General features: G+C 42.2%; 1 protein-coding gene across 1 annotated transcript in view; it reads left to right on the forward strand.

Annotated features, from left to right (window-relative positions):
* The window catches only part of TFAM (transcription factor A, mitochondrial), a 42990-nt gene extending 16725 nt beyond the window's left edge, over positions 1-26265 (forward strand). Inside the window, exons 3-7 of the mRNA XM_040362081.1 lie at positions 3641-3711; positions 11437-11586; positions 14907-15002; positions 22089-22145; positions 25683-26265. Of these exons, the coding sequence (XP_040218015.1) occupies positions 3641-3711; positions 11437-11586; positions 14907-15002; positions 22089-22145; positions 25683-25913 (605 nt within the window). The 3' untranslated portion in view covers positions 25914-26265. The remainder of the gene's footprint in view (positions 1-3640; positions 3712-11436; positions 11587-14906; positions 15003-22088; positions 22146-25682) is intronic.
* Positions 26266-26788: the final 523 nt, after the last annotated feature.

The raw sequence follows: 26788 nt of genomic DNA on the forward strand, positions 1-26788 counted from the left end.
CTTAGACAAAACGAGAAATTGACTCTGGCAGTGCGGCTTCAATTTTGTGTCCATGAGGCTTCAATTTTGAAGCAATGCTAATGCTTCATGTTTTGATAATGAGAATAGCACTGTGTGCTGTTCATTTTATAATTTGGATAGGCGTTGGGTGTTTTTTACGCCCCTCAAACGCCTGCTTTTTATTTCCAGTGTGCACTTAGCTGAATAGCTGCAGAGACTGTGTGCGCTGTAGAGCTGCACGATTCTGGCCAAAATGAGTATCGCAATTTTTTTGCTTAGAATAAAGATCATAATTCTCGTGGCGTAAAATCTTTTACGTTTATACAAAAACATTTTGGGCTAACTTTACTGGTTAGTTTTTTTAATTCATTAAAGTAATGCTCCCGTTGTCTGATCCGATACCTCTCCCCGGAGAGGCAGCGTGTAATGCCTGTGTGTATAATGCTCAGACGGCGACAAAAGCCACGCCTCCTCGTCTGTGATAGGGGAACACTCCCAGCAAGTGAGTCAGTGTTCTGCCCATCCCATGGACGAGGATGAGAGGATGTCCGTGATAGGTGGAACACTAACTCACTGCTGGGAAACTGAGTTCCCCTATCACAGACGAGGAGGAGGCGCGGCTTTTGTACACTGGATGGCTGCCGTCTGAGGATTATACACGGACACAGGTATTACACAATTTTGCTATTGTAATATTTTAAACCACTTTGCAGAATTCTGTTTTCACTATGGAATAGCCTATTTCTATTGACCAGTATCACAACGAAAAACACAATAGAGTGAAGATAAGTATAAGTAAGTTGCAGTTATATCATTGGTTTGTATGGACAGGTCTTTATCTGCTTTGGGAAATGTAAAACAAAAATCCAGGAGGATAAGCTGGTTATATTGCTTGTTAAAGTTATAATGGGCTGTTCTTTAATCATGAAGTTCTCATTCTGTGCCAAGTAGGGTTGCCGTCTGAGCATTATACAGGGACACAGGCATTACCCGCTGCCTCTCTCTCCCAGGTATCAGATCAGGCAATCGCCTTCTTCATGTAGTTTGACTCATTGGTGGTTACAGTACAGATTGTTACAATCCATGTTCTCTCACACGCTAAGTTTTTGATTATTACATTACAGTAATTTTTTAATTTCCAAAGGAAGCCCAACAGATTCCTTTTACAAGTTTGTGTCTGAATTTAATCCAGGTAAACAGCAAGGGTTTCTTTCCCAGTGCAGGTTTATTACTATAAAGCCAGAACAGTACCACCTATAAAACTGTAGGCTACAAAGTGCCATTTTCACATCCTTTAGCCCTGGTTCACACTGGGTACGATTTGGAACGATTTGACATGTCAAATCGCATCTCAAATCGGCGGCAATTGTCGGCAATGGCACTGTCCTAATCAGTGCGACGCCGCATCTGCGATTTCAAAAAGTAGTTCCTGTACTACTTTTTGCGATTTCGGGCCGCGATTTACATTAAATTGCGGCCGAAATCGCGGCAAATCGCGGCCGCGAAATTGGGGTAAAATCGTGGTTTACCGCAATTTTGAATTCGCAGCAGTGTGAACCTAGGCTAATTGTAATTTAAATCATGTTCTACAGTTATGGAAGAGGATGTCTGTCAGTGCCATTTGTCAGTACCAGCCATCAATGCGTCACTGTCACATGACATTAAAAAAAGTATCGGAGATAAGTCTAAACATTGTATCAATTTGACTTTTACATCAAAGGAATAGACTTTTGTATGTAAATTAATAACGGTTAACCACTAAACACCAAACCATTTTCTGACAGTTCCTTTTCAAGTTAAAATCATTTTTTTTGCTAGAAAATTACTTGGAACCCCCGAACATTTATATATATTTATTTATATATTATTTATATATAAAATGGCGGTTGTTGCAATATTTTATGTCGCAATGTATTTGTGCAGCGGTCTTTCAAATGAATTAAAAAAAACTAAAGTTAGCCCAAATATTTTTTGTATAAATGTAAAAGATTTTACGCCGCGAGAATCGTGATCTTTATTCCAAGCAAAAAAATTGTGATTCTCATTTTGGCCAGAATCGTGCAGCTCTAGTTTACTATAACTTTAAGTTCATTAGTCTGTTATCTTCTATGTTACTGCACAAAGAAACAGTTCCATTGGTAAAATAACTACTCTATATATGAAGGATTTAGTCAGTTTTACATTTAGAATGCTCCATTTTTTAATACTGTGCCACATGTATTTGTCAAAGGATAATTACACTATCGTGGAAAAAATATAACAAATGGAAAAAATAATCTAGCATATGCAATTGCTTGACAACCCATATTGTGATTTTAATTTTATTAAAAATGACCTTTCCTTTTCAATCTGCAGTCGCTGTAATTTTCAGAAAAATTCAATGTAGTAATGTACCCTGGAAACATTCTGTACACCATTGCTGTATGGAATGCCCCCAGAAATGTAACTTCCTGGTTGTGTGATTGGCTCACTAAATTTCCAAGGAGTCTGCAGTGCTGCACTAAGATGCAAGTCAAATTTAAGGCATCCTCTGCAATAGAATTTCAGTTAAGGGGCCCGTTCACACCACACGTGCATGAAAACTAATGGAAAAACTGCAGATTTCACTTTCAGAATCACAAGTTTACATCGGTTTCACATCAATTATCGTGTGTTTCAGTGAGTTTTTATGCACGTTGACATGATTTTTAATGCGCATTTTCATGAGCTCTCTGCACCATGGTATTAGCAAGGCCCTAAAGGGGTTGTAAAGGTTCAAGTTTTTTCACCTTAATGCATCCTATGAATTAAGATGAAAAAAATATATAATTACCAGCCCCCCCCCCCCCCCCCCCCCCCGTTTTACTTACCTGAGCCCTGGAAAGTCCAGAGACCACCAACGCGCTCTTCCTTTGCCCGGGCTTCTCGGCTCTTCATTGGATAGATTGATAGCAGAGCAGCCATTGGCTTGCGCTGCTGTCGCTCAGATCCAATGACGCCGGGGGCAGGGCCGAGTCCTGTACTCGGCGGCTATGGACGCCGAATATAGGACACTGGAGCGTGCCACAAGGTAACCCCCTTGGGAGAGCGCTTTCCAGAGGGGGTTTTCTGAGGAGGGAAGGAGCCGAGACAGCCGCTGTGGGACCCCAGAAAACGGCGTTCGGGGCCACTCTGTGCAAAACAAGCTGCACAGCGAATGTAAGTATGACAGGTTTGTTATTTAAAAAAATTAACTGTAAACTTTTACAACCACTTTAATGAGATACTCCCCAAGGGTTAAATATTTTTAAAGAGATGCAGACACTGAAACTTTCTTTATCAAAACATTGAGCGGGCACCATGTGATTAAAATGAACCATCCTATGCAATCGTGAAATCTTGTGATACTTTGGTAATTGGCAATTTGTGACAGGGATATCCCAGGAGGTTGCAGGTGACTGAAGGAACATCACTTTTGCTTGAGTGAAAAAGGTGGAAGTGGAATGTGAAAAATTAGGTTATTTACCAAACTAAGAGAAAGTGACTGATAAACAGTTTGGGTAAAGGTGAACAGGCCACTCTAATATTGTATTAGGGATTTCCACAGAGTTGTTTATATTTGTTTGTGTGTGTGTGGTAATTTTAAGCTTTTTCAATGTATTTGTATATTTTTTATTTATAGAGGCATCAGCCAAAGAACTTTGCAAGATCCTTGGGAATGAATGGAGAGCACTTTCAGAAGCTGAAAGACAAGTAAGTTTTCATGCTGAACTTTAAATATGTGTAAGATAAATCTGTCATTTTTAAAATTTGATTCATGGCATTGGCTGAGGTGGGGTTTATGACCTCATCAGCCCATCTCAGCCAATCAGAGGAAGCTGTGCATTCATTCATAGTCAACTTTGTTCAGACAGTGGGACTGGAAGTTCTCGTACTGCTGCTAAAACACACTACTGTATACTGTAAGGACCTGAGGCTACAATAATGTTTCTAGAGTGCGCCTAGCCGCTGCAACTCTTAGGCCCCATACACACGAGAGGATCCATCCGCTGAAAAATCTCAGCGGATCGGTTTGAGCGCATAGATCCCCTGGTGTGTACGTTCCAGCAGATATTTCCGAATTCCAGCAGATACAAATTTGTAGACATGTCTACAAATCTATCCGCTGGAATCGGCTCCAGCGGATCGATCCGGTGGTCTGTACAGACTCACCGGATCGATCCGTCCGAACCCATCCCTCGCATGCGTCGTAATGATTCGACGCATGCGTGGATATCCTTATATGACAGCGTCGCGCGCGTCATCGCGGCGACGGCGCGACGGTTCACCGCGATGGGAATTCGGCGCGGATTTCAATCCGATGGTGTGTACACTCCATCGAATTAAAATCCGCAGAGGATTTATCCGCGGATACGGTCCGGCGGACCGTATCCGCGGATAAATCCTATCGTGTGTACCAGGCCTTAGGTCTTGTTCAGTTTTTGTTCATGTGTTCTGCAAGGGCTCAAAAAACTAATTGTTCTCTGTGCCCTGTTCAAACCACAACACTGGTATCACGTGTGGAATTTTTATCTGCGCAGGAATCTGCAACATGTATGCTAAAAAACTGGCGTGACATCAATATTTTGTGGTGTGAAGAGAACATAAAGGACGCACATTAAAACTAATGTCAACATCAATAAAAACTCACTGAAACGCACATGAAAACTGATGTAAACTCATGTCTCTGCAAGTGAAATCTGCACGGTTTTTCAATCAGTTTTTATGCTTGTATGGTGTGAATGAAGCCGAAACTTCAAGGAGATCATCTTTCAATGTAAATGAGACAGATTTTTGCTTTCCCTTTGGTGTGCGCTTTTTTGTTTATTTATTTTAGTTGTATTTAACGTTTTAATTTTTTTTACTTTATTGCTGTCACAAGGGATTTAAAGCCCCTGTGTCATAGAATTAAGTAGGTGACAGGTTCTCTTTATGGAGACATTAGGGCTCTATTAGAACGCTAATGCGTCCCCTGACCTTTACTCCAGCCAAGCAAACTTGTGCTCATTCAGCTGATTACTTTAATAGTTCATAGTTCTGGAAGTGCTCAATGCTGAGCATTTCTGGTTCACACTTTTCCCCTGATATGCTCTCGCTTGCCATCATGGCAAGCTCGATGACTTTAACATAAAAATTGCAAGCCAGCTGTATTAATAAAAAATAAAAAAAACAAGGCACGTCGTAGGTCCCAGAAGATTGCCCAGCCATTCACAACACGCGGCTCGTACATGCGCAGTGTGCGCTCGGATGTCAGGCTGCAGCCAGGTACACACAGTTACAATGCCGGCGCCGTGGCAAGTCAGCAGCTACACTTTTTGTAGCTGCCGACTTTTAAATGGGTGGAACTCCGCTTTAAGTTGAATTTGTTTGTAAGTTGGAACAAGTACATTTTTGAAGTGTAGCTTCAGCCCAAAAAAAAATGAATATGTTTTTTTTGTTTTTGTTTTTTAAATGGCAGTCCTAAAAGCGCATATCCCACATCGACAATTAGGGAGTCTTATCTGGTGAGCTGATCACCTCCAAAAATACACATGTATTTCAGATTAGCAAAATGTTGAGGTAGTCAAGCAAATAATCAGCAAGAACAACTTAAAACAATTTTAAAAAAATACATACAAATAATTGTATTTTTACAAAAACCTTTAAAAGCTAAGGAGGAAAAGCCATCCTAATGATTAAAACAATATATATGAAGCACATGTACTCCATGAATCACAGGCTGTAGGTCAGGGATAATGAATTAGTGGACCTCCAGCTGTTGCAAAACTACAAGTCCCATCATGCCTCTGCGTGTCATGCTAGTGGCTGTCAGTCTTGCTATGCCTCATGGGACTTGTAGTTCTGCAAGAGCTGGAGGTCCGCTAATTGCCTATCCCTGCTGTAGGTACTAGCTTAAAAGGGCGCGTCACAAAACATTTATACCAGAGGTACATTATAATATGAAATAAAGCATGATCAAAAACCAGTATTCTCTAGTGAAACATGCTTCTTCTGGACAAAGGAACCCAAGTTGACAAAATTCAGCACTGGTCTTTTTGGTATAGTTGTACAAAGATTATATACAGTAGCTGGAAAGACTTTTATGTGGGTTCTTCGTCTGGAGGTCCATTTCCCTCAGCAAGTCAGGTGCCTTTTTGTGCTGGGATGGAAAATTAAGAGACGCACAGATACCATTCACAAATGAGATTTTTCGATATGTGACATTTTCTGATGTTTAGGGTGTTTGTCCATCTACTCTTTTGTAGAACTAAACCGTTAGGACCTTTTGTTGACTTGGGTTCATTTGTCCTGAAGACACAGGTTTCACCTGAGAAATGTGTTAATGGAGGAAATACTGGTTCAAGATCATGTTTTTTTGACATTATGGGGTTTATTTACTAAAGCTGGAGTGTAAAATCAGTCTCACTTCTGCATAAAAACCAATCAGCTTCTAACCACAGCTTGTTCTATTAAGCAGAATTTTCAATATTACTTGTCACCTATGTGTCATAGGCACCACATCCCTTATTAATAAATATAGAGAGATTGAAATGGGACTATTTAGGTGCATAAACAACACAAGAAATATATAAAAAATAAATGTTATTTATACCAGGGGTTGACAAATTTGCTTGGAATCTAGGAGCCAGCTAAAAAAGTTAGGAGCCAGAAAACACGCCCAGTCCCGACGAGCTTGCGCGCAGAAGCGAACACATACGTGAGCAGCGCCCACATATGTAAACGGTGTTCAAACCACACATGTGAGGTATCACCGCGATTGGTAGAGCGAGAGCAATAATTCTAGCCCTAGACCTCCTCTAACTCAAAACATGCAACCTGTAGATTTTTTTAAACGTCGCCTATGAAGATTTTAAAGGGTAAAAGTTTGTCGGCATTCCACGAGCGGACGCAATTTTGAAGCGTGACATGTTGGGTATGAATTTACTCGGCGTAACATTATCTTTCATAATATTAAAACAATGGGGATAACTTTACTGTTGTCTTATTTTTTAATTAAAAAAAGTGAAATTTTTTCCCAAAAAAGTGCGCTTGTAAGACTGCTGCGCAAATACGGCATGACAGAAAGTATTGCAACGATCGCCATTTTATTCTCTAGGGTGTTAGGATAAAAAATATATATAATGTTTGGGGGTTCTAATTATAGGGAAGAAGATGGCAGTGAAAATAGTGAAAAATTACATTAGAATTGCTGTTTAACTTGTAACGCTTAACTTGTAATACCAACGGCCACCACTAGATGGCGCCAGCTTACTCATCTGGTGGTAATAACTTGTAATACCAACGGCTCACCACCAGATGGCGCCAGCCCTTCCAAGCCAAGTCGCCAGGACCCCATTTCTAGTCGCCATGCCGACCTGGCGCCCGGGATTTGTCGAGCCCTGATTTATACATAATTAAATAGAATATAAAAATCCATCATACATTAAAAATATGGTTTTAGATATGCATACAGAAAAATTTCTCTACATGTTTCGCCATTCGATTTGGCTTCCTCATGAGTTTTTTGTCAAGCACTACTGAAACACAAGATAAACAAAGACAAACAATATGAATAAATGTATGATTTTTACTGTATGATGGATTTTTATAATCTATTTACATTATGTATATAAAAAAAAATATTTTTGATATATTTCTTGTGTTGTTTATGCACCTAAAAAGTCCCATTGCAATCTCTCTATATTTGTTGTATTAAGCATTGACAATTAAAACCTGAAGTTGATTGGTTTCTACCGTGTTTCCCCGAAAGTAAGCCCTACCCCGAAAATAAGACCTACTGCGATTTTCAGGAAGGGCTGCAATATAAGCCCTACCCCGAAAATAAGCCCTAGTGTAGAGGTGTGTGTGTGTATAGTGCAAACACTACTCTGTTGCAGGAGTGTATAGTGTACTATGTGTGTCTGTGATACAAATGTGCCAAGTACCTGCGCCGCTCTGCGATCAGCTGATATGCTCCTCTCATTCCAGCTGTCAGTGGGGGATTGCGCCCCCCTCCCAGTGCAGAGCTACTTCAGTCTAGTGTGAGTTGCACTCAGCTGAGCTCTCCCTCCTTGAGATGCCAGCGTGGGTTCTCGGGTTCCCCTCCCTGTGCGGGTTAAGGAATTTGTGAGATGCATTCAGCTGATCTCTCCCTCCCTCAGATGCCAGCGTGGGTTCCCCTCCCCGTACAGAGCTACGGCAGGAAGTGACCAGCTGCACTCAGCTTATCTTCACCCCTGCAAGTAGCCAGCGGAGGATCTTGGCTCCCCTTTCTGTGCAGAGCTCCGGGAGGCTAACGAATGCACTCGGCTTATGTTCACCCCTGCAAGTAGCCAGCGGAGGATCTTGGCTCCCCTCCCTGTGCAGAGCTCCGGGAGGCTAAGGAATGCACTCAGCTTATCTTCAAAATGTCAGCGAGGGATCTCGGGCCGCCCTTCCCCTGCAGACCTCCAGCGTGACACAGGCATATTAAGAAGGTATGTGGCATACATCTCGGCATGCAGCAAGTTTTGCATTGTGATTCCAACGTTCTACAAGCACTTTTACACAGGGGATTTGTGACAGGCAGGGAGGGAAAGAGTGTGTGTGTACAGCACATGGCATGATAAGACCTACCCCGAAAATAAGCCCTACCGTGTCTTTTGTTGCCAAAATTAATATAAGACCCGGGCTTATTTTCGGGGAAACACGGTATGCAGAAGTGGGACTGATTTTGCACTCTCCAGCTTTAGTAAATGAACCCCTATGTGCCATTTCATTCTTATATATTGTACCCCTGGTGTGAATATTTTTGACACACCCTTATAAGCTAGTACTCACACCCTGTGATTTATGGAGTAGCTATATACTCTTCATATATACTCTTTTTTAATAACTGGGATGGATGGATTCTATATTTATTGCACCTTAATTATTTATCTTGTTTAGTGGATCATAGTTCACTTGATGTTCTACACATTTTAATACTATTTTTGTAGTTATCCCATTATTATTTATTATTTGTATGTATTTTTTTTAACAATTATATTATTTTAATATTGTCATTTTGCACTACAAGTTGGTGGTACCTTTGTACTACTAATTGGTTCACGTGTGTACAAAAACATCACTCAATGGTACCCCCCTCATCATCCCGTAGATCGATGGTGGGTGATCTTGAATAGGAGTGAAACATCCTTTCTGGCTCGTATGGCTCATCGGATAAATTTTTGGATTGCGATTGGAGCACAATTGTAGAATATATTTTATTTATTTTATTATTCTGCCTTTGTTCATTAGAAAGCGCCATTACCCCCCCCCCCCCCCCTTATATACATTTGTATCGGTGTGTGAGCACTATATAGTTGTGGCTGCTGCTTAGTTTAATTTTAGTTGTTTAGGACCTATTACTCTAGTTAGTGTGGTTTTGCGCATTAGTTCCCCCCAGTATTCATTCTTCCCTTCCTAGGCGTAGATTTCATCTCACTTTCTGTTGCCTCCGTTTGTAAGTAGGAATCGTTTTTAAGTCGGATGTTTGTAAGTAGGGGACTGCCTGTATATTGCAGTTTAAACATCTCTACCCCAGTGATATGAAAACAATTCACTTCAGCCATGTAACTCACGGAAATTACACCTTGGAGACTTTCTGACACTGAGGATAAGTATTTTATTAACCACTTAAGACCCAGACCATTTATATAGGTTAAGGACCTTGCCCCTTTTTGCAATTCGGCACAGCGTCGCTTTCACTGACAATTGCGCGGTCGTGCGACATGGCTCCCAAACAAAATTGGCGTCCTTTTTTCCCCACAAATAGAGCTTTCTTTTGGTGGTATTTGATCACCTCTGCTGTTGTTGTTTTTTGTGCTATAAACAAAAATAGAGTGGCAATTTTGAAAAAAATGCAATATTTTTTACTTTTTGCTATAATAAATATCCCCCAAAAATATACATATATAAAAAAAACATTTTTTTCCTCAGTTTAGGCCGATCCGTATTCTTCTACCTATTTTTGGTAAAAAAAAAAAATCACAATAAGCGTTTATCGATTGGTTTGCAAAAAATGTATAGCGTTTACAAAATATGGGATAGTTTTATTGCATTTTTATTACTAATTGAATTTTTTTTACTACTAATGGCGGCGATCAGCGTTTTTTTTTTTTTTTTTTTGTGACTGTGACATTATGGCGGACGCATCGGACAATTTTGACACATTTTTGGGACCTTTGTCATTTTCACAGCGAAAAGTGCTATAAAAATGCACTGATTACTGTGAAAATGACAATTGCAGTTTAGGAGTTAACCACTAGGGGGCACTGTAGGGGTTAAGTGTGACCTCGTATGTGTTTCTTAACTGTAGGGGGGTGGGGCTGGACGTGTGACGTCAGTGATCGTCTTTCCCTATATCAGGGAAAGACGATCACTAACATTGCCACAATGAAGAATGGGGAAGGTGTGTTAACACCGGCGGTGATCGGGTCGCGTGGTCACGGAGCTTCAGACCTGGGCGGCGCGCTCACGACCCCACGGCTGGGCACTTAAAGAGGATGTACAGGTACGTGCTTGTGCCCAGCCGTGCCATTCTGCCGACGTATATCGGCGTGAAGGGGTCCTTAAGTGGTTAAGTGTGGCTCCACAACTGTTACACCTCTGTTCTTGGACAGTCAATGCTGGTGTATCTTCCTGAAATGCATTTGAACTAAAGAAGTGGTTTGGAATCGTTGCACAAAATCAACAGACAGAAAAGGCCCAGTTAAATGTAACCAACTACTACTAGCTAAAGAAATGTGGTAATATTTTTAGTAAATAACACCAACTTAAGTGTAGATTCTGAGAATTAGTAACTTTTACATATTGCTTTCATGTACCTTGGTGACCCCTGAAGAAAGAAGGTCCAGTCTCCTATCTCCCTCTGAACTACTGCTTTGTCTACTTTCTGAATTTTGCAGAACATGTTTTACAAGCCTGCCCTGTCTTCTTTACTTATTTCAGCAGAAATTCCTGATTTCAAAATGCTATCCTTGTGTTATTATTTACCTTCAGACCCCAGCATATGGGCGTTTATAGCAGACCCTTCCGACAGCTATGCTCTGACAAGTAGTAGGTCTCTTTGAGAAAGTTCAAAAATTACCACTGGCTAATACCAAGTTATTCCAAGTCCCAAAGTCTACTCCTGCTGCATGGTTGCCTAACAATACTTATTTTCAAACTGATTCATGTTCACCTGTACTCTGTCGTGGTGTCAGTATATAAACATTGGTCCTTTTGGCAGTAAAAGTTTGTGAGCTGGTGGGCCTTATATGCCAGAGCTGCTTGTTAATCCATGTCTGGGCCTGGATGTTGGCGTGCCCGGAGTGGCAGCAGACGACTGGCACGGTATATCTCTTGGCCTCTTGCTTTGTTCTGTATGACATGCAATGCTCTTGCATTAGATATCTATGAGCAGACAATTGATAATTGCTCCTTTTTTCTTATTACCAGATATATTTGGATGCTGCAAGGGTTGATATTTTGAAATACAGAGAAATGTATAAACAATACAAAGCAAGTCTTGATCCTCTAGACCTGGAAGTACTGAAAGAGAAAAGGGGGCAGGTGAAGCGAAGTAAAGAAAAGAGGAGACAAAGAAAGGTAAGGGATAAATGTTGCACAACATCAGTAACAAGTATAAGCTGATTATACCTTAAAGTGTTTGTAAAACTCTGACATGAAAAAATGAACATTTTATAAGTGTAATTGTGCCTTGGTCCAAAGCATGGAGCGTGATTTCTGTCTGCAGTCTGGTTCCTCTGCTGTCTGCATGAGCAATGTCTGATGGATTGAGGAGGGGGCAGCTTGAGCACATAGCCTGTGATTGACAGCCTAAGTTGTACATTTTTCCCCATGAGGTGGTGTAGAGGTGGATTTGTCCCTTCTCTCCACTCAGATCTCAGATTACACTCAACTCTCCTCTCTGAGCTGTGTAGTGTGAGACATCAGATTCTCCACCCCCACCTCTGCACTTTAAAGGAATAAAGAGAAATCTGCAGATAAACAGATGCAACTTAAGTAGGAATATTTGTTTCATCTCTTTATATCACCCGAGGCATGTCACTTCAGTAGGTGCAGTGGATATAAAAAGTCTACACACCCCTATTAAAATGTCAGGTTTCCATATTATAAAAAAATGAGGCAAAGAACTTTTCTACACCTTTTTAATGTGATCTATAAACTACAACTCAGTTGAAAAACAAACTGAAATCTTTTGGGGAGGGGGGGGAGGAGAGTAGAGAAGAAATAATAAAATAAAGTGTGCACAGCTGTAGCTGTGTTCAGAATTAAGCAATAACATTCAAACTCATGTTTAATAGGAGTCAGTACACATCTGCCATCATTTCAAGTGCCTCTGATTAACCCCAAATAAAGATCAGCTTCTCTAGTAGGTCTTTCCTGATATTTTCTTAGTCGCATCCTACAGCAAAAGCCATGGTCCGCAGAGAGCTTTCAAAGCATCAGAGGGATCTCATTGTTAAAAGGTATAAGACAGAAGAAGGGTACAAAAGAAATTCCAAGGCCTTAGATATACCATGGAACACAGTGAAGACAGTCATCATCAAGTGGAGAAAATATGGCACAACCGTGACATTATCAAGAACTGGACATCCTCCAAAATTGATGAAAAGAAAACTGGTCAGAGCGGCTGCCAAGAGGCCTACAGCAACGATCTGCTGCCGTCATTGTACTGTGGCAGGTCTGCTCTCCTGTGCAAATAGCCATCTGTCTGTTTAGGGAGGCTAGCGAACTCTGCGTCTGCCGGCAACCTGCGAACGCGGTGTACAGAGGCAGAACATCAAACTGCCTATCATGTCAGAGATCTTCTGTTCCCAGTCATCAGGAACAGCGCTCTCTGTCATGTCCTAGGTCGCCCACCCCCCTACTGTTAAAACGCACCCAGGGAACACTGTTAATCCCTTGATTGCCCCCTTGTGTTAACCCCTTCCCTGCCAGTGACCTTTTATACAGTAATCGGTGGCTATTTTTTAGTTTGATCGTTGTATAAATGTCACTGGTCCCAAAAAAGTGTCTGTCGCAATCACGCTAAAAATCGCAGATGCAAATTATCCAAGCCTGGCTAAGTTTTGCAAAAACACATCTGAAGTCTCCCAAAAGCATGTGGGAAAATGTGTTGTGGTCTGACGTAACCAAGGTTCTTTTTGGCCATAATTCCAAAAGATATGTTTGGCGCAAGAATAACACTGCACATCACCAAAAGAACACTATACCCACAGTGAAGCATGGTGGTGGCAGCATCATGCTTTGGGGCTGTTTTTTTTTTTCTCAGCTGAAACAGAGGCCTTAGTCAAGGTAGAGGGAATTATGAACAGTTCCAAATACCTGTCAATATTGGCACAAAACCTTCAGGCTTCTGCTAGAAAGCTGAACATGAAGAGGAACTTCATCTTTCAGCATGACAATAACCCAAAGCATACATCCAAATCAACAAAGGAATGGCTTCACCAGAAGATTACAGTTGTGGAATGGCCCAGCCAGAGCCCAGATCGGAATATGATTGAAAATCTGTAGGGTGATCTGAAGAGGGCTGTGCACAGGAGATACCCTCGCAATCTGACAGATTGTTTGTGCAAAGAAGAGTGGGAAAATATTGCCAAGTCAAGATGTGCCATGCTGATAGACTCGTATCCAATAACACTGAGTGCTGTAATAAAAGCAAAAGGTTCTTCAACAAAGTATTAGTTTAAGGGTGTGCACACTTATGCAACCATATTTTATTTTTGCTTCCCTCCACCTAAAAGATTTCAGTCTATTGTTCAACAAAGTTGTATAGTTTATAGGTCACATTAAAGGTGGAAAAACGTCTGAAATTATTTATCTTTGTCATTTTTTTTTACATTACAGAAACCTGACATTTTAACAGGGGTGTGTAGACTTTATATCCACTGTATATGTAAGGGTTTACAATCTGTGTATTTTGTCCCATTCTGTGTTTTAATATACCTGGTTGATCCTGCCTGTTCCTGTGTGTGCTGACCACAGTAATCATGACTGCTGTGCCACGATACCGTGGCCTGTTTACGTGTCTCGGTCATCCTGCTCTCTCCTCTGAGTCTCTCCCCCTGCTGTTATTCCACTGCAATATGCAGCAAAAATACTTGCTTCCCCTCTGGTTTGTACAGTTATTAACTACAGTGTGTGTGTGGGTTTTTTTTTGTTTTTTTTTAACAATAAGGCTAAATACCTTTTTTCCCTCTGCTGACCAGGGGAAAAATAACTTCAGTTTTTAATAAGGGCACATGGTGATTTATACATTATGCACCAATTGTCTGTATAGACCTTGTGTCTTCAGATAAAAAATAAAAAAAATCTGCATGTCCCTGCAATAGGAGAGAGATTATGCTCACATCTCCAGCTGCATGTATCGCCTATTTACTCTGTTTCAGCATTGCATCTTCCATCAGGCTCTTAAGCATTCACGTTTCTGTAAGTATTGGATGCCTTCTTCACTGCACATTGTGGTTCCATCCTCAAATTCCCTACGTCATTGGTGTCCTGTAGTAGTGCAGGGGCCAAGGGAAAGAACCAAACAGACAGAAGAGGACAGGCATTCAACACTCCCAGGAATGGTGAATGCTAAAGGATCTGATCGAGGCTGCAGCGCTGAAATGGAGGTAGGATAGGAGACACAGGTCCCCTAAGAGGTGAAGATTTTTTTTCTTCAATTACAGGAAACTAGTATTTCAAATTATAATTTTTTTTTACTGACAGGGTCTTTTTAAGATATTTTTGGTTGCACAGCAAGGCACCATTTAAGAAGACCATTTTATAAGCCATTTTTATTTTCTACATTTACCAGGTACACATCTATTAAATAATTAAGGTTGTGTTATGAACTGTTTTAACAAATTTTTTCCTTTTAGTTTACTGAATTCAGTTTGTTATGTTTTATTATCTAGGAAAGCAAATTGCTTGGGCGACCCAAAAGAAGTCGTAATCCCTTCAATTTCTACCTCTCAGAACATTTCAATGAAACCGAAGGCAATACTTTAGAAGTAAGTGTATGCAAAAAGGTAGTGCTTTTTTCTTAGGGTATTACAGGAACATCTTATTAATATATTTATATGCTGAATATTTACACATAAATTGAGTATCCACACGAATTATAAAAATCTCGACACGGTATATTAAAAGCAAGATGGTCCAATGTGTAAATAACCAAGCCATAATATGGCAAGGTGGAGTTGCGCTAACTAATGTGTGATAAAATATGTCTTATCCAATCATAAGGGACAGAAATAAATATAAAAAAGTCCAATGATGAAAACAATGAAGAAGAAAGTTCATATAAAAAATGTGGTATAACAGATAATGTGATCAATTCTGTGAAAAATCAAATTCAAAAACAGCTATCCAAAAAGTGAAAGGAAATCTGGATCAGAGGATAAACCACGGACATGGATCACAACTTCCTGGTATTACTGACCCTTACCAGATGGAACGATCCAAATGGATCAAGCCAAGCAAGTAGCCATACACCTGGGCTGCACAGGGAATCAGAATCTTGAAACGATCTTCCCAATGGTCCTCCAACAGAGTATCCAGGAAAAACAAATGAACTAAAATAGTGTGATACTGTATGGAGAACTTGCATATATCATCCCCCAGTGACTGGAAAACGAACAGTGTGACATATACAGACCACCACAGTACACACTGGTCCTTACCAGAGCCCTGGAAATAACAATCGCAAACAGCATATGTAGTGTGTGCAGCAGATGAAGGCTTTCCACAGAGCGATCCTCAGACAAGTAATCAGGCGATACACGAGCATGTAGAAGAGAACTCACAATAGTGTAACATCGTTTAAACGTTTAATCAGTAAAAAAGTAATGCACTTACAGCATATAAGATAAAAGACAGCATAAAAGTTCCGGCCGGTAACAGAACGAGTATCCTCACTAGCGGTGACGTCAGTACGCCTCCTCCCAGGAGGCGTACTGACAGTTTATGTAGGTGTGATCAGTTTATGTAGGTGTGATCTCGGCACCTCACTGATGATCTCTGTCAGAGTTCTCCCTCCCAGATTCTCCTCTCCAGGTGGGGGGGGGGGGAGAAAATCCCTGGAGATCTGAGGAGGAAGATTGACTTCCTCAATCAGACCCCCCAAGACTGTAGAAAAAAAAAATAAACTCTGGCTTTCACAAACCTTCAAAACCGGCCGAGTAGGTTAGAAATACAGTAAGGAAAATAAGTATTTGAACACCCTGCTATTTTGCAAGTTCTCCCACTTGGAAATCATGGAGGGGTCTGAAATTGTCATCATAGGTGCATGTCCACAGTGAGAGACATAATCAAAAAAAAAAATTCCAGAAATCACAATTTATGATTTTTTAACTATATTTATTTGTATGATACAGCTGCAAATAAGTATTTGAACACCTGTCTATCAGCTAGAATTCTGACCCTCAAAGACCTGTTAGTCTGCCTTTAAAATGTCCACCTCCACTCCATTTATTATGCTAAATTAGATGCACCTGTTTGAGGTCATTAGCTGCATAAAGACACCAGTCCACCCCATACAATCAGTAAGAATCCAACTACTAACATGGCCAAGACCAAAGAGCTGTCCAAAGACACTAGAGACAAAATTGTACACCTCCACAAGGCTGGAAAGGGCTACGGGGAAATTGCCAAGCAGCTTGGTGAAAAAAGGTCCACTGTTGGAGCAATCATTAGAAAATGGAAGAAGCTAAACATGACTGTCAATCTCCCTCGGACTGGGGCTCCATGCAAAATCTCACCTCGTGGGGTCTCAATGATCCTAAGAAAGGTGAGAAATCAGCCCAGGACTACACGGGAGGAGCTGGTCAATGACCTGAAAAGAGCTGGGACCACCGTTTCCAAGGTTACTGTTGGTAATACACTAAGACGTCATGGTTTGAAATCATGCATGGCACGGAAGGTTCCCCTGCTTAAACCAGCACATGTCAAGGCCTGTCTTAAGTTTGCCAATGACCATTTGGATGATCCAGAGGAGTCATGGGAGAAAGTCATGTGGTCAGATGACACCAAAATAGAACTTTTTGGTCATAATTCCACTAACCGTGTTTGGAGGAAGAAGAATGATGAGTACCATCCCAAGAACACCATCCCTACTGTGAAGCATGGGGGTGGTAGCATCATGCTTTGGGGTTGTTTTTCTGCACATGGGACCGGGCGACTGCACTGTATTATGGAGAGGATGACCGGGGCCATGTATTGCGAGATTTTGGGCAACAACCTCCTTCCCTCAGTTAGAGCTTTGAAGATGGGTCGAGGCTGGGTCTTCCAACATGACAATGACCCGAAGCACACAGCCAGGATAACCAAGGAGTGGCTCTGTAAGAAGCATATCAAGGTTCTGGCGTGGCCTAGCCAGTCTCCAGACCTAAACCCAATAGAGAATCTTTGGAGGGAGCTCAAACTCCGTGTTTCTCAGCGACAGCCCAGAAACCTGACTGATCTAGAGAAGATCTGTGTGGAGGAGTGGGCCAAAATCCCTCCTCCAGTGTGTGCAAACCTGGTGAAAAACTACAAGAAACGTTTGACCTCTGTAATTGCAAACAAAGGCTACTGTACCAAATATTAACATTGATTTTCTCAGGTGTTCAAATACTTATTTGCAGCTGTATCATACAAATAAATAGTTTAAAAAATCATACATTGTGATTTCTGGATTTTTTTTTTGATTATGTCTCTCACAGTGGACATGCACCTACGATAACAATTTCAGACCCCTCCATGATTTCCAAGTGGGAGAACTTGCAAAATAGCAGGGTGTTCAAATACTTATTTTCCTCACTGTATGTGTGTGTGTGTGTACAGCCAAACACTAACCATGAGTGAAAGAAAAGTTTGCGTGTGTGTGTGTGTGTGTGTATATATAATATATCTATCTACCTATCAAAACTTTGGGTGGGTTACTTCCCTTTCTTCGTTGAATGTTTTATTAATTTTCAGCCCGTATGGGGTTCACCTCTAGTTTAGTTTAGTTCAGTTAGTCTGATTTGTTCTGTATTTGGATAGATGGGAAACACCTATGTGCTTACACACTTAAGTGTTGGGATAAAGACAGGTAACTTTATGGCAGAATGTCACACTAAAGCCTGCTGGCCTGATGAAGAGCAGGGATGCTTGCAACTGTACAGTGGCTATCTTTCACATGATTTGAAGTTTACAGTAAATTGTTTTTTGCAATTGGAGCATGTGTCCCCTTGTGGTGTGTGCGTGTTTGTTTGTGTGTATATGTGTATGTGTGTGTATATATATGCTGTCCCCTCAAAATACCACAACACACAGCCATTAATGTCTAAACCACTGGCAACAAAAGTGAGTACACCCCTAAGTGAAAATGTCCAAATTGGGCCCAATTAGCCATTTTCTCTCACTGGTGTCATGTGACTTGTTGGTATTACAAGGTCTCAGGTGTGAATGGGGAGCAGGTGTGTTAAATTTGGTGTTATCGCTTTCACTCTCTCATACTGGTCACTGGAAGTTCAACATGGCACCTCATGGCAAAGAACTCTCTAAAGATCTGAAAAATTTAATTGTTGCTCTACATAAAGATGGCCTAGGCTAAAAGAAGATTGCCAAGACCCTGAAACTGAGCTGCAGCACGGTGGCCAAGACCATACAGAGGTTTAAGAGGACAGGTTCCACTCAGAACAGGCCTTGCCATGGTCGACCAAAGAAGATGAGTGCACGTGCTCGGCGTCATATCCAGAGGTTATATTTGGGAAATAGACGTATGAGTGCTCCCAGCATTGCTGCAGAGGTTTAAGTGGTGGGTGGTCAGCCTGTCAGTGCTCAAACCTTCGCCGCACACTGCATCAAATTGGTCTGCATAGCTGTCGTCCCAGAAGTAAGCCTCTTCTAAAGATGATACACAAGAAAGCCTGCAGTTTGCTGAAGACAAGCAGACTAAGAACGTGGATTACTGGAACCATGTCCTGTGGTCTGATGAAACCAAGATAAACTTATTTGATTCAGATGGTGTCAAGCGTGTGTGGCGGCAACCAGGTGAGGCGTACAAAGACAAGTGTGTCTTGCCTACAGTTAAGCATAGTGGTGGGAGTGTCATGGTCTGGGGTTGCGTGGGTGCTGCCGGCACTGGGAAGCTACAGTTCATTGAGAGAACCATGAATGCCAATATGTACTGTGACATACTGAAGCACAGCAGGATCCCTTCCTTTGGAGACTGGGCATCAGGGCAGTATTCCAACAGGATAACGACCCCAAACACACCTCCAAGATGATCACTGCCATGCTAAAGAAGCTGAGGGTAAAGGTGATGGACTGGCCAAGCATGTCTCCAGACCTAAACCCTATTGAGCATCTGTGGGGCATCCTCAAACGGAAGGTGAAGGAGCACAAGGTCTCTAACATTCACCAGCTCTGTGATATCATCATGCAAGAGGACTCCAGTGGCAACCTGTGAAGCTCTGGTGAACTCCATGCCCAAGAGGGTTAAGGAAATGCTGGAAAAAAATGGTGGCCACACAAAATATTGACACTTTGGGCCCAATTTGTCTAGTTTCACTTAGGGGTGTACCCTTTTTTTGCCAGCGGTTTAGACATTAATGACTGTGTGTTGAGTTATTTTGAGGGGACAGCAGATGTACATTGTTATACAAGCTGTACACTCACTACTTTACATTGTAGCAAAGTATAATTTCTTCAGTTTTGTCACATGAAAATATTTAATAAAACATTTACAAAAATGTGAGGGGATGTACTCACTTTTGTAAGATACTGTGTGTGTATATGTATATGTGTGTGTGTGTGTGTGTGTGTGTGTGTGTATGTGTATGTATATATACACACTATATATACACACACACATATACATATACACACACACACACACACACACACACACACACACACACACACACACACACACACACACACACACACACACACACACACACACTGTTCAGCATAAATGAGTACACCCCTTTTGAAAAATACGATTTTATTCAATATATTAACGAACACATGAACAATTTCCAAAATTTTGACAAAACCGAGTCTTATAGAACATTTGTTTAGCTCATTACACAAAAGCAAGGTTAATATAATTTGGATTACTAAATATTCCCCGATGGTACCATTAGTCCCGGGCGGCACATTGATGTCCAAGAAGACAGTGGTCATGCCCGATCTGGCTCTGCTCCTCTCCTTATCTCACTATGTGGATGGACCAGGTAATGGCAGAGCACTCGCTGCCATGCCCGCACAGCTGGCCACCCGGCCATCCTCTTCGCGGCTCCCCCCCGCCTTTACTGCTGACAAGAGAAAGAGTCAGCTGACGGCCAACAGTGGAAAGGGGGGAGGAGCTTTGGAGAGACCCCATGATGAAAGAGGGATCACTATAGGCGTGGCTGACACTGAGAGAAAGTAAGTGTCAGCGCCGCTAATCCCATCTCCACCACCCTTGCCTGTGTCTAACCCCTCCCTACCACCCATGCCTGCGTCTAACCCCCCACCACCAGCACCCCTGTCTGTGTCTAACTCCCCCACCACCATGCATGCCATTCCTTTGTAGTGTACGTTGTATTGTGTCACGGGAAAACAATTACCCCAGTTTGGCTTTCTACTTTAGCTATTGGCGGTGAACTTGCATGGCGATTTTTCTTCATCCCGTCTAAACAGAAGACGCTCCTGTCAAGGTGTTCACTTCTGTGGAAGACCTGGATGTCTCTGAGATGGTTACAGTTCCATCTTTGTTACATTTTTGTATCACTTTTGCTACAGTATTCTGACTGATAAGTAAGGCCCCTTTCACACGGGTCAGTATGCTCAGCGGGGATCGCTCATTTGATCCAGCTGAGCCGGCGGATGACAGGGCGGTCACCGAACACTGTGCAGGGACCGCTCTGTCTTTTCTCCACTCTCCCCTATGGGGGGATCCGATGAACACGGACTGTCTGTGTTCATCCGATCCGCTCTGCAGACAGAAAAAAAAATAGGGTTTTATTCCGTCTGCAATATCGGATCTTTGCGGAGGCGGACGATTACGGGTGGCAGCGGATGTTTATCCGCTGACACCCGCAATCTCATAGGGACCAATGTATGTCTCTTTTTCATCCACAAACGGATGGATGAAAAAGCGGACATACGGTCCGCAGGTGTGAAAGGGGCCTAACACTAATGCTGTTTTTCTTGTAGCCTTCACCTTTCTTGTGTAAAGATTTTTTTCTTTCTCAGGCCTTGTGACATTTCTTTTCCATGTGGTGCCATTGCTGACAGCATGAAATGGGAAGGGGTTTTCTTTGTTAAGTAATTTTATAATCAACTGTCTGCTGGACACCTGTTTAATGAATAATTAGACTCCCCTGTAGTTATCTATCTGTATCTCTATATCTATATATGTGTATGTGTATGTGTGTATATATATATATATATATATATATATATATATATATATATATATATATATATTCACAATTCAACAAGAAGTACATTTTATTCAATATTATGCAGACATTAAAATTATAATTTTTTTATGCAAAGTATGGTTGGGAATATAACTTGTGCTATTCTTGCAGTTATGGAGGTTTTAGATTGTTTATGTCTCCAATGTATATGCCCATATACAGTGGAACCTTGGATTACGAGCATAATCCGTTCCAGGAGAATTCTCGTGATCCAAAGCACTCACATATTCAAAGCGAGTTAACCTGTAGAAGTCAATGAAAACAAAAATAATTTGTTCCGCATTGACTACAATGGCATGCAATACCGCATGTGGCCAGAGGTGGGGGGCACCAGAGAGCCTCGGAAAAGCTCAAATGACCTCGAAAAAGGATCGGAAACACCCGGGAAAGGAGTATTTCCAAGCGGCTCCGCACGGCTACGGCGCCCCCGCACATCGGGCCAAATGCGGTACTGCACACCCCATTATCTTGAATTCTGCGAGACAACACTTGGCAAACCAAGTCAGAATAAAAAAAAACGTTCCTCTTTCAAAATGCTCGTTAACTGCGTTATTCGTAAACCAAGGTTCCACTTTGCAGTATTGTTTGCTAAAAAGCCAGAACAACATATAGCAGAGAGCGAGACAGGAAGAAACATTTAATGCTATTATTGTCTTACAGGTAAAGACGAGGCACTTAATACGTCAGTGGGAAAATATGCCTAGCTCAAAAAAACAGGTAAGAGTTATTATTAGCATGTGGCCTTTTTTGTCTACCAACATCATGATAGCTTTTCATGAGAATACATTGTTTTGGTGGCATAGCTTTTGAATATATTATAGTTCGTAATAGAGGAAGTTCCATCAAAACTGAGGCACTAAACAATGTTTGAAGAAACTTTTCCTGCTTGCTGCGAAAGCTAAGATGTTCACATTGGTTGTATGTGGCTTTTATTTGTACTTGAAACTGCACAGACAAAATAAATTCAGAGCTACATACTGCATTAAATTGTGATGCAAATTACATTTTAATGCTTTCAACTGCAGGAAGTTCTTCTGATAACTCGAATTAGGTTACACAGATCTATGGATTCCAATCCATTTTAATAGCTCTCTATCCAAGCTCTCCCCGCTCCCCTTTTCCCTATGGATAGTCTAAGGCCGGCCATAGACTGTTTGAATCTTGACAGATTCAGCAAGGAACCAGCCGAGATTCAAACTGTGTATCAACTTGGGTACAACTAGCCTGACTGATTTCACTTGCGATTATCGCTAGCGGCTGCTATAACTGTCAACAATAATCACTGTCCTCTCCCAGAGGGGACTGCTTCCCCCACTCCAGCTCTACCCCCTCCTGGGAGAATACAATGTCTCAGCAGGAGGATTTCCTCAGTCAACGTGGTCTGAGCTGATGGGGGGGAATCGGGGTGCAGGCAAGACATTTTCTGTGGCCTGCCTTACCCCTTTGCTTTAATTATGTTCCCACTAGGCCTGGTGGACACATGGAGAGGGCTTTACCAAAACTCCTGTCAATCGCACTAGGGATGAGCTTTGAGTTTGAGTCAAACTCATGTTCGACTCAAACATTGCCTGTTTGGCAAACCGCGAACAATTTGGGGTGTTCGCGGCAAATTGGAAAAGCCGCGGAACACCCTGTTTAAGTCTATGGGAGAAATCTAAAGTGCTAATTTTAAAGGCTAATATGCAAGTTATTGTCCTAAAAAGTATTTTGGCGGACCTGGGTCCTGCCCCAGGGGACATGTATCAATGCAAAAAAAGTTTTAAAAACGGCCGTTTTTTCAGGAGCAGTGAATTTTAATAATGCTTAAAGTAAAACAATAAAAGTGAAATATTCCTTTGAATTTCGTACCTATGAAGGGTGTATAGTATGCCTGTGAAATAGCGCATGTTTCCCGTGCTTAGAACTGTCTCTGCACAAACTGTAATTTCTGAAGGGAAAAAAAGTCCTTTAAAAATCACTTGTGGCTATAATGAATTGTCGGCTCCTGGCAATTCCAATAAAAAATTCATTTATATAAAAAAAAAAAGCGTGGGGGTTCCCCCAAATTCAATTACCAGGCCCTTCAGGTCTGGTATAGATATTAAGGGGGAACCCTGCTGTCAATTTAAAAAAAAAAAGACGCAGGGGTTCCCCCAAATATCCATTCCAGACCCTTCAGGTCTGGTGTGGATTTTAAGGGGAACTCCACCCTAAATTAAAAAAAAAATGTCGTGAAGTTCCCCCAAAAATCCACACCAGACCCCCTTATCCGAGCACGTAACCTGGCCGGCCGCAGAAAAGGGGGGGACGAGAGAGCCGTACCAGGCCACATGCCCTCAACATGGGGAGGATGTCCCCATGTTGATGGGGACAAGGGCCTTATTCCCACAACCCTGGCCGGTGGTTGTGGGGGTCTCCGGGCGGGGGGCTTATCAGAATCTGGAAGACCCCTTTAACAAAGGGGACCCCCAGATCTCGCCCCCCCAATGTTAATTGGTAATGGGGTACATTGTACCTCTACCAATTCACTAAGAAAGTGTAAATAATAGTAAAAAAACACACACCGTGGAAAAAGTATTTTATTTAAAAAAAAAATACAGCGGTGGTAATCCACTCTCGATCCCCGCTCCAACGCTGTCGGTATCCAGCGAAGGGTGATCTCTCCGCCAGGGTCCAGCGATGAGAAGATCCATCCAGGTCCGGGATCCAGAGCACACGCATTGCCGGCCTCCTGTCTCCACCGGAGACATCGCGGCTTGAGCCAGTGACAGCTCTTATATAGGTGAGGCGGGGCCACCCGTCACGTGACCCATCCCCCTCTGACGCACCCTCTGACTACATCACTGGGGAAGCCCAGGCTTTCCCTTGCGTCAGAGGGGGGCGGGGTCATGTGACAGGTGGCCCTGCCTCACCTATATAAGGGCTGTCACTGGCTCAAGCCGCGTCATTCGCCGGGCTGTCTCCGGTGGAGACAGGCGGCCGGCGGTGCGTGCGCTCTGGATCCAGGACCTGGATGGATTTTCTCATCGCTGGACCCCGGCGGAGAGGAGATCACTTGTCGCTGGATACCGACAACGTTGGAGCAGGAATCGAAAGTGGATTACCACCACTGGATTTTGTATTTTCCACGGTGTGGTGTGTGTGTGTGTGTGTGTGTGTGTGTGTGTGTATGTGTGTTTTTTTTACTATTATTTACACTTCCTTAGTGAATTGGTAGAGGTACAATGTACCCCATTACCAATTCACATAGGGGGGCCGGGATCTGGAGGTCCCCTTTGTTAAAGGGTTTTTCCAGATTCTGATAAGCCCCCCGCCCGCAGACCCCCACAACCACCGGCCAGGGTTGTGGGGATGAGACCCTTGTCCCCATCAACATGGGGACATCCTCCCCATGTTGAGGGCATGTGGCCTGGTACGGCTCTCTCGTCCCCCCCTTTTCTGCGGCCGGCCAGGTTACGTGCTCGGATAAGGGGGTCTGGTGTGGATTTTTGGGGCAACTCCACAACACGTTTTTAAAAGATTTGGGGTGGAGTTCCCCTTAAAATCAACACCAGACCTGAAGGGTCTGGAATGGATATTTGGGGGGAACCCCACGTGTTTTTTTTTTTTAATTGATGGCGGAGTTTCCCCTTAATATCCATACCAGACTTGAAGGGCCTGGTAATTAAATTTGGAGGGACCCCCACGCTTTATTTTTAATTTTTTTTTAATGATTTTTTTCTGAATTGCCAGGAGCCGACAATTCATTATAGCGGCACATGTGCAGTGGGGCAAACTGAAGCAATGGCACCTATGTGCCGCTGCTTCAGTCTGTGTGCCGTTACCGGTGGCTCCCTCACGCATGTGCGGGAGTCACGTAATCGCGGCTCCGGCCAACCACAGTGCTGGAGCCGCAAAACCCCGGCGACATGTTGGCGGCCCGAGGAGGAGACTAGGACAGCTGCGGGGGCTTTGATGTGAGATAAGTAATTCATAATGAGCTAGAATGCATATTGGCTCATTATGCCTTTTTGTCTTGCAGGTTTTTTTTTTTTTTGTGTATGGGTTTACCTCCTCTTTAATGGTTAATTCAACCTGCTTGCTATTGTGTTATTAATATTATTTTACATGATTTATATAGCGGCAGCGGATTACAACGTGAGGGCAGACAGTACAGTTACAATACAGGAGGAATCAGAGGGCTCCGCTTGTTAGAGTTTACAATCTAGCTGTTTGCCAGATCCTAAAATTGCATTAGAACAATTTCTATTTCATCACTTGTTTCTCTTCTGATAGGTGTATTTGCAGTTAGCTGAAGATGACAAAGTCAGATACCAAAACGAGTTAAAGGCTTGGGAAGAACAGATGATCGAAATTGGCCGTGAAGATCTTGTTCGAGAAAAGATAAGAAAGCATCTTTTGAAAGAAACATTTGTGTGGGCAGAGAAAGAATCTGGAAAAAAGGAAAAGAAGTCTTCTAAACCTGCTGAAGGAAGGACAAGAGGTCCTAAAAAGCATGAAGAGTAAAGTCATAATGAGGATTTACACAACTTAAATACCCCACAGACTGTGCAACGTGGTTCCTTAAGGAGGACAATAGCAAGTGGCATAGTTTCACTTCACAACACGTGCAGCAACATACAAAGGATTTGTCTCTATGTTCATGTGACATTTTATCCTACAAGGGAAAAGACTTTCCATGTGTCCAGCTTTTTTATATCATTCTTAGTCCAGTAAGAGCATTTTGTTCTGACAAACAAATGATTCGTCTTCTTTCATTTCAGCTATTTTTGTGTGTTGATTAAATCATAATTTCACATTTACTGTGTTGCATTTGTTTTGTTTTTAGTAGACTAGGATTAAAAGATCCAGAAGTGTACTTTTCAGTTTTTTTTACTTTGTTGAAATAAAGGTGTAAATCATTAAATGGTCCAAAATATGGTGACTGGTTGCATTTAGACTTCCTCCTAGGTGACTGAAAGATCTATCAGAAGAGAACGGTGAAAGATTTTCTGACAGGGAAAACCATCTCCAGCTTTTGAAACATTTTACACAAAGCTGCTTGTCTTCTCCCACCTTGCTGATATTTGTAACCTGCAGTGCAGCGCCAGCAGCCACTGCTGGTCCTGCACATTTTTGCACATTTCCGGTACTCGCAAGACTACAACACCTTCATGGATGAGTGACTGTGCATGCGCTCCCAACCCTTTTCTTCCCTAACCCCCCCCTTCTTTCTTTCTTTCTTTCTTCTTTTCTCTTTCTTCTTCCTTCTTTCTGCTTCTTTCTTTCTTATTTCATTCTTCTCTTTACACAATGAGATTGGAGGAGAAGCGGTTTAACCTTCAACTGCCAGGGGGTTTTTCACTTTCAGGGCAATAAGACTATGGAACTCTCTTCCACAA

Source organism: Rana temporaria, chromosome 8, assembly GCF_905171775.1.
Source record: "Rana temporaria chromosome 8, aRanTem1.1, whole genome shotgun sequence".
Classification (NCBI taxonomy): domain Eukaryota; kingdom Metazoa; phylum Chordata; class Amphibia; order Anura; family Ranidae; genus Rana; species Rana temporaria.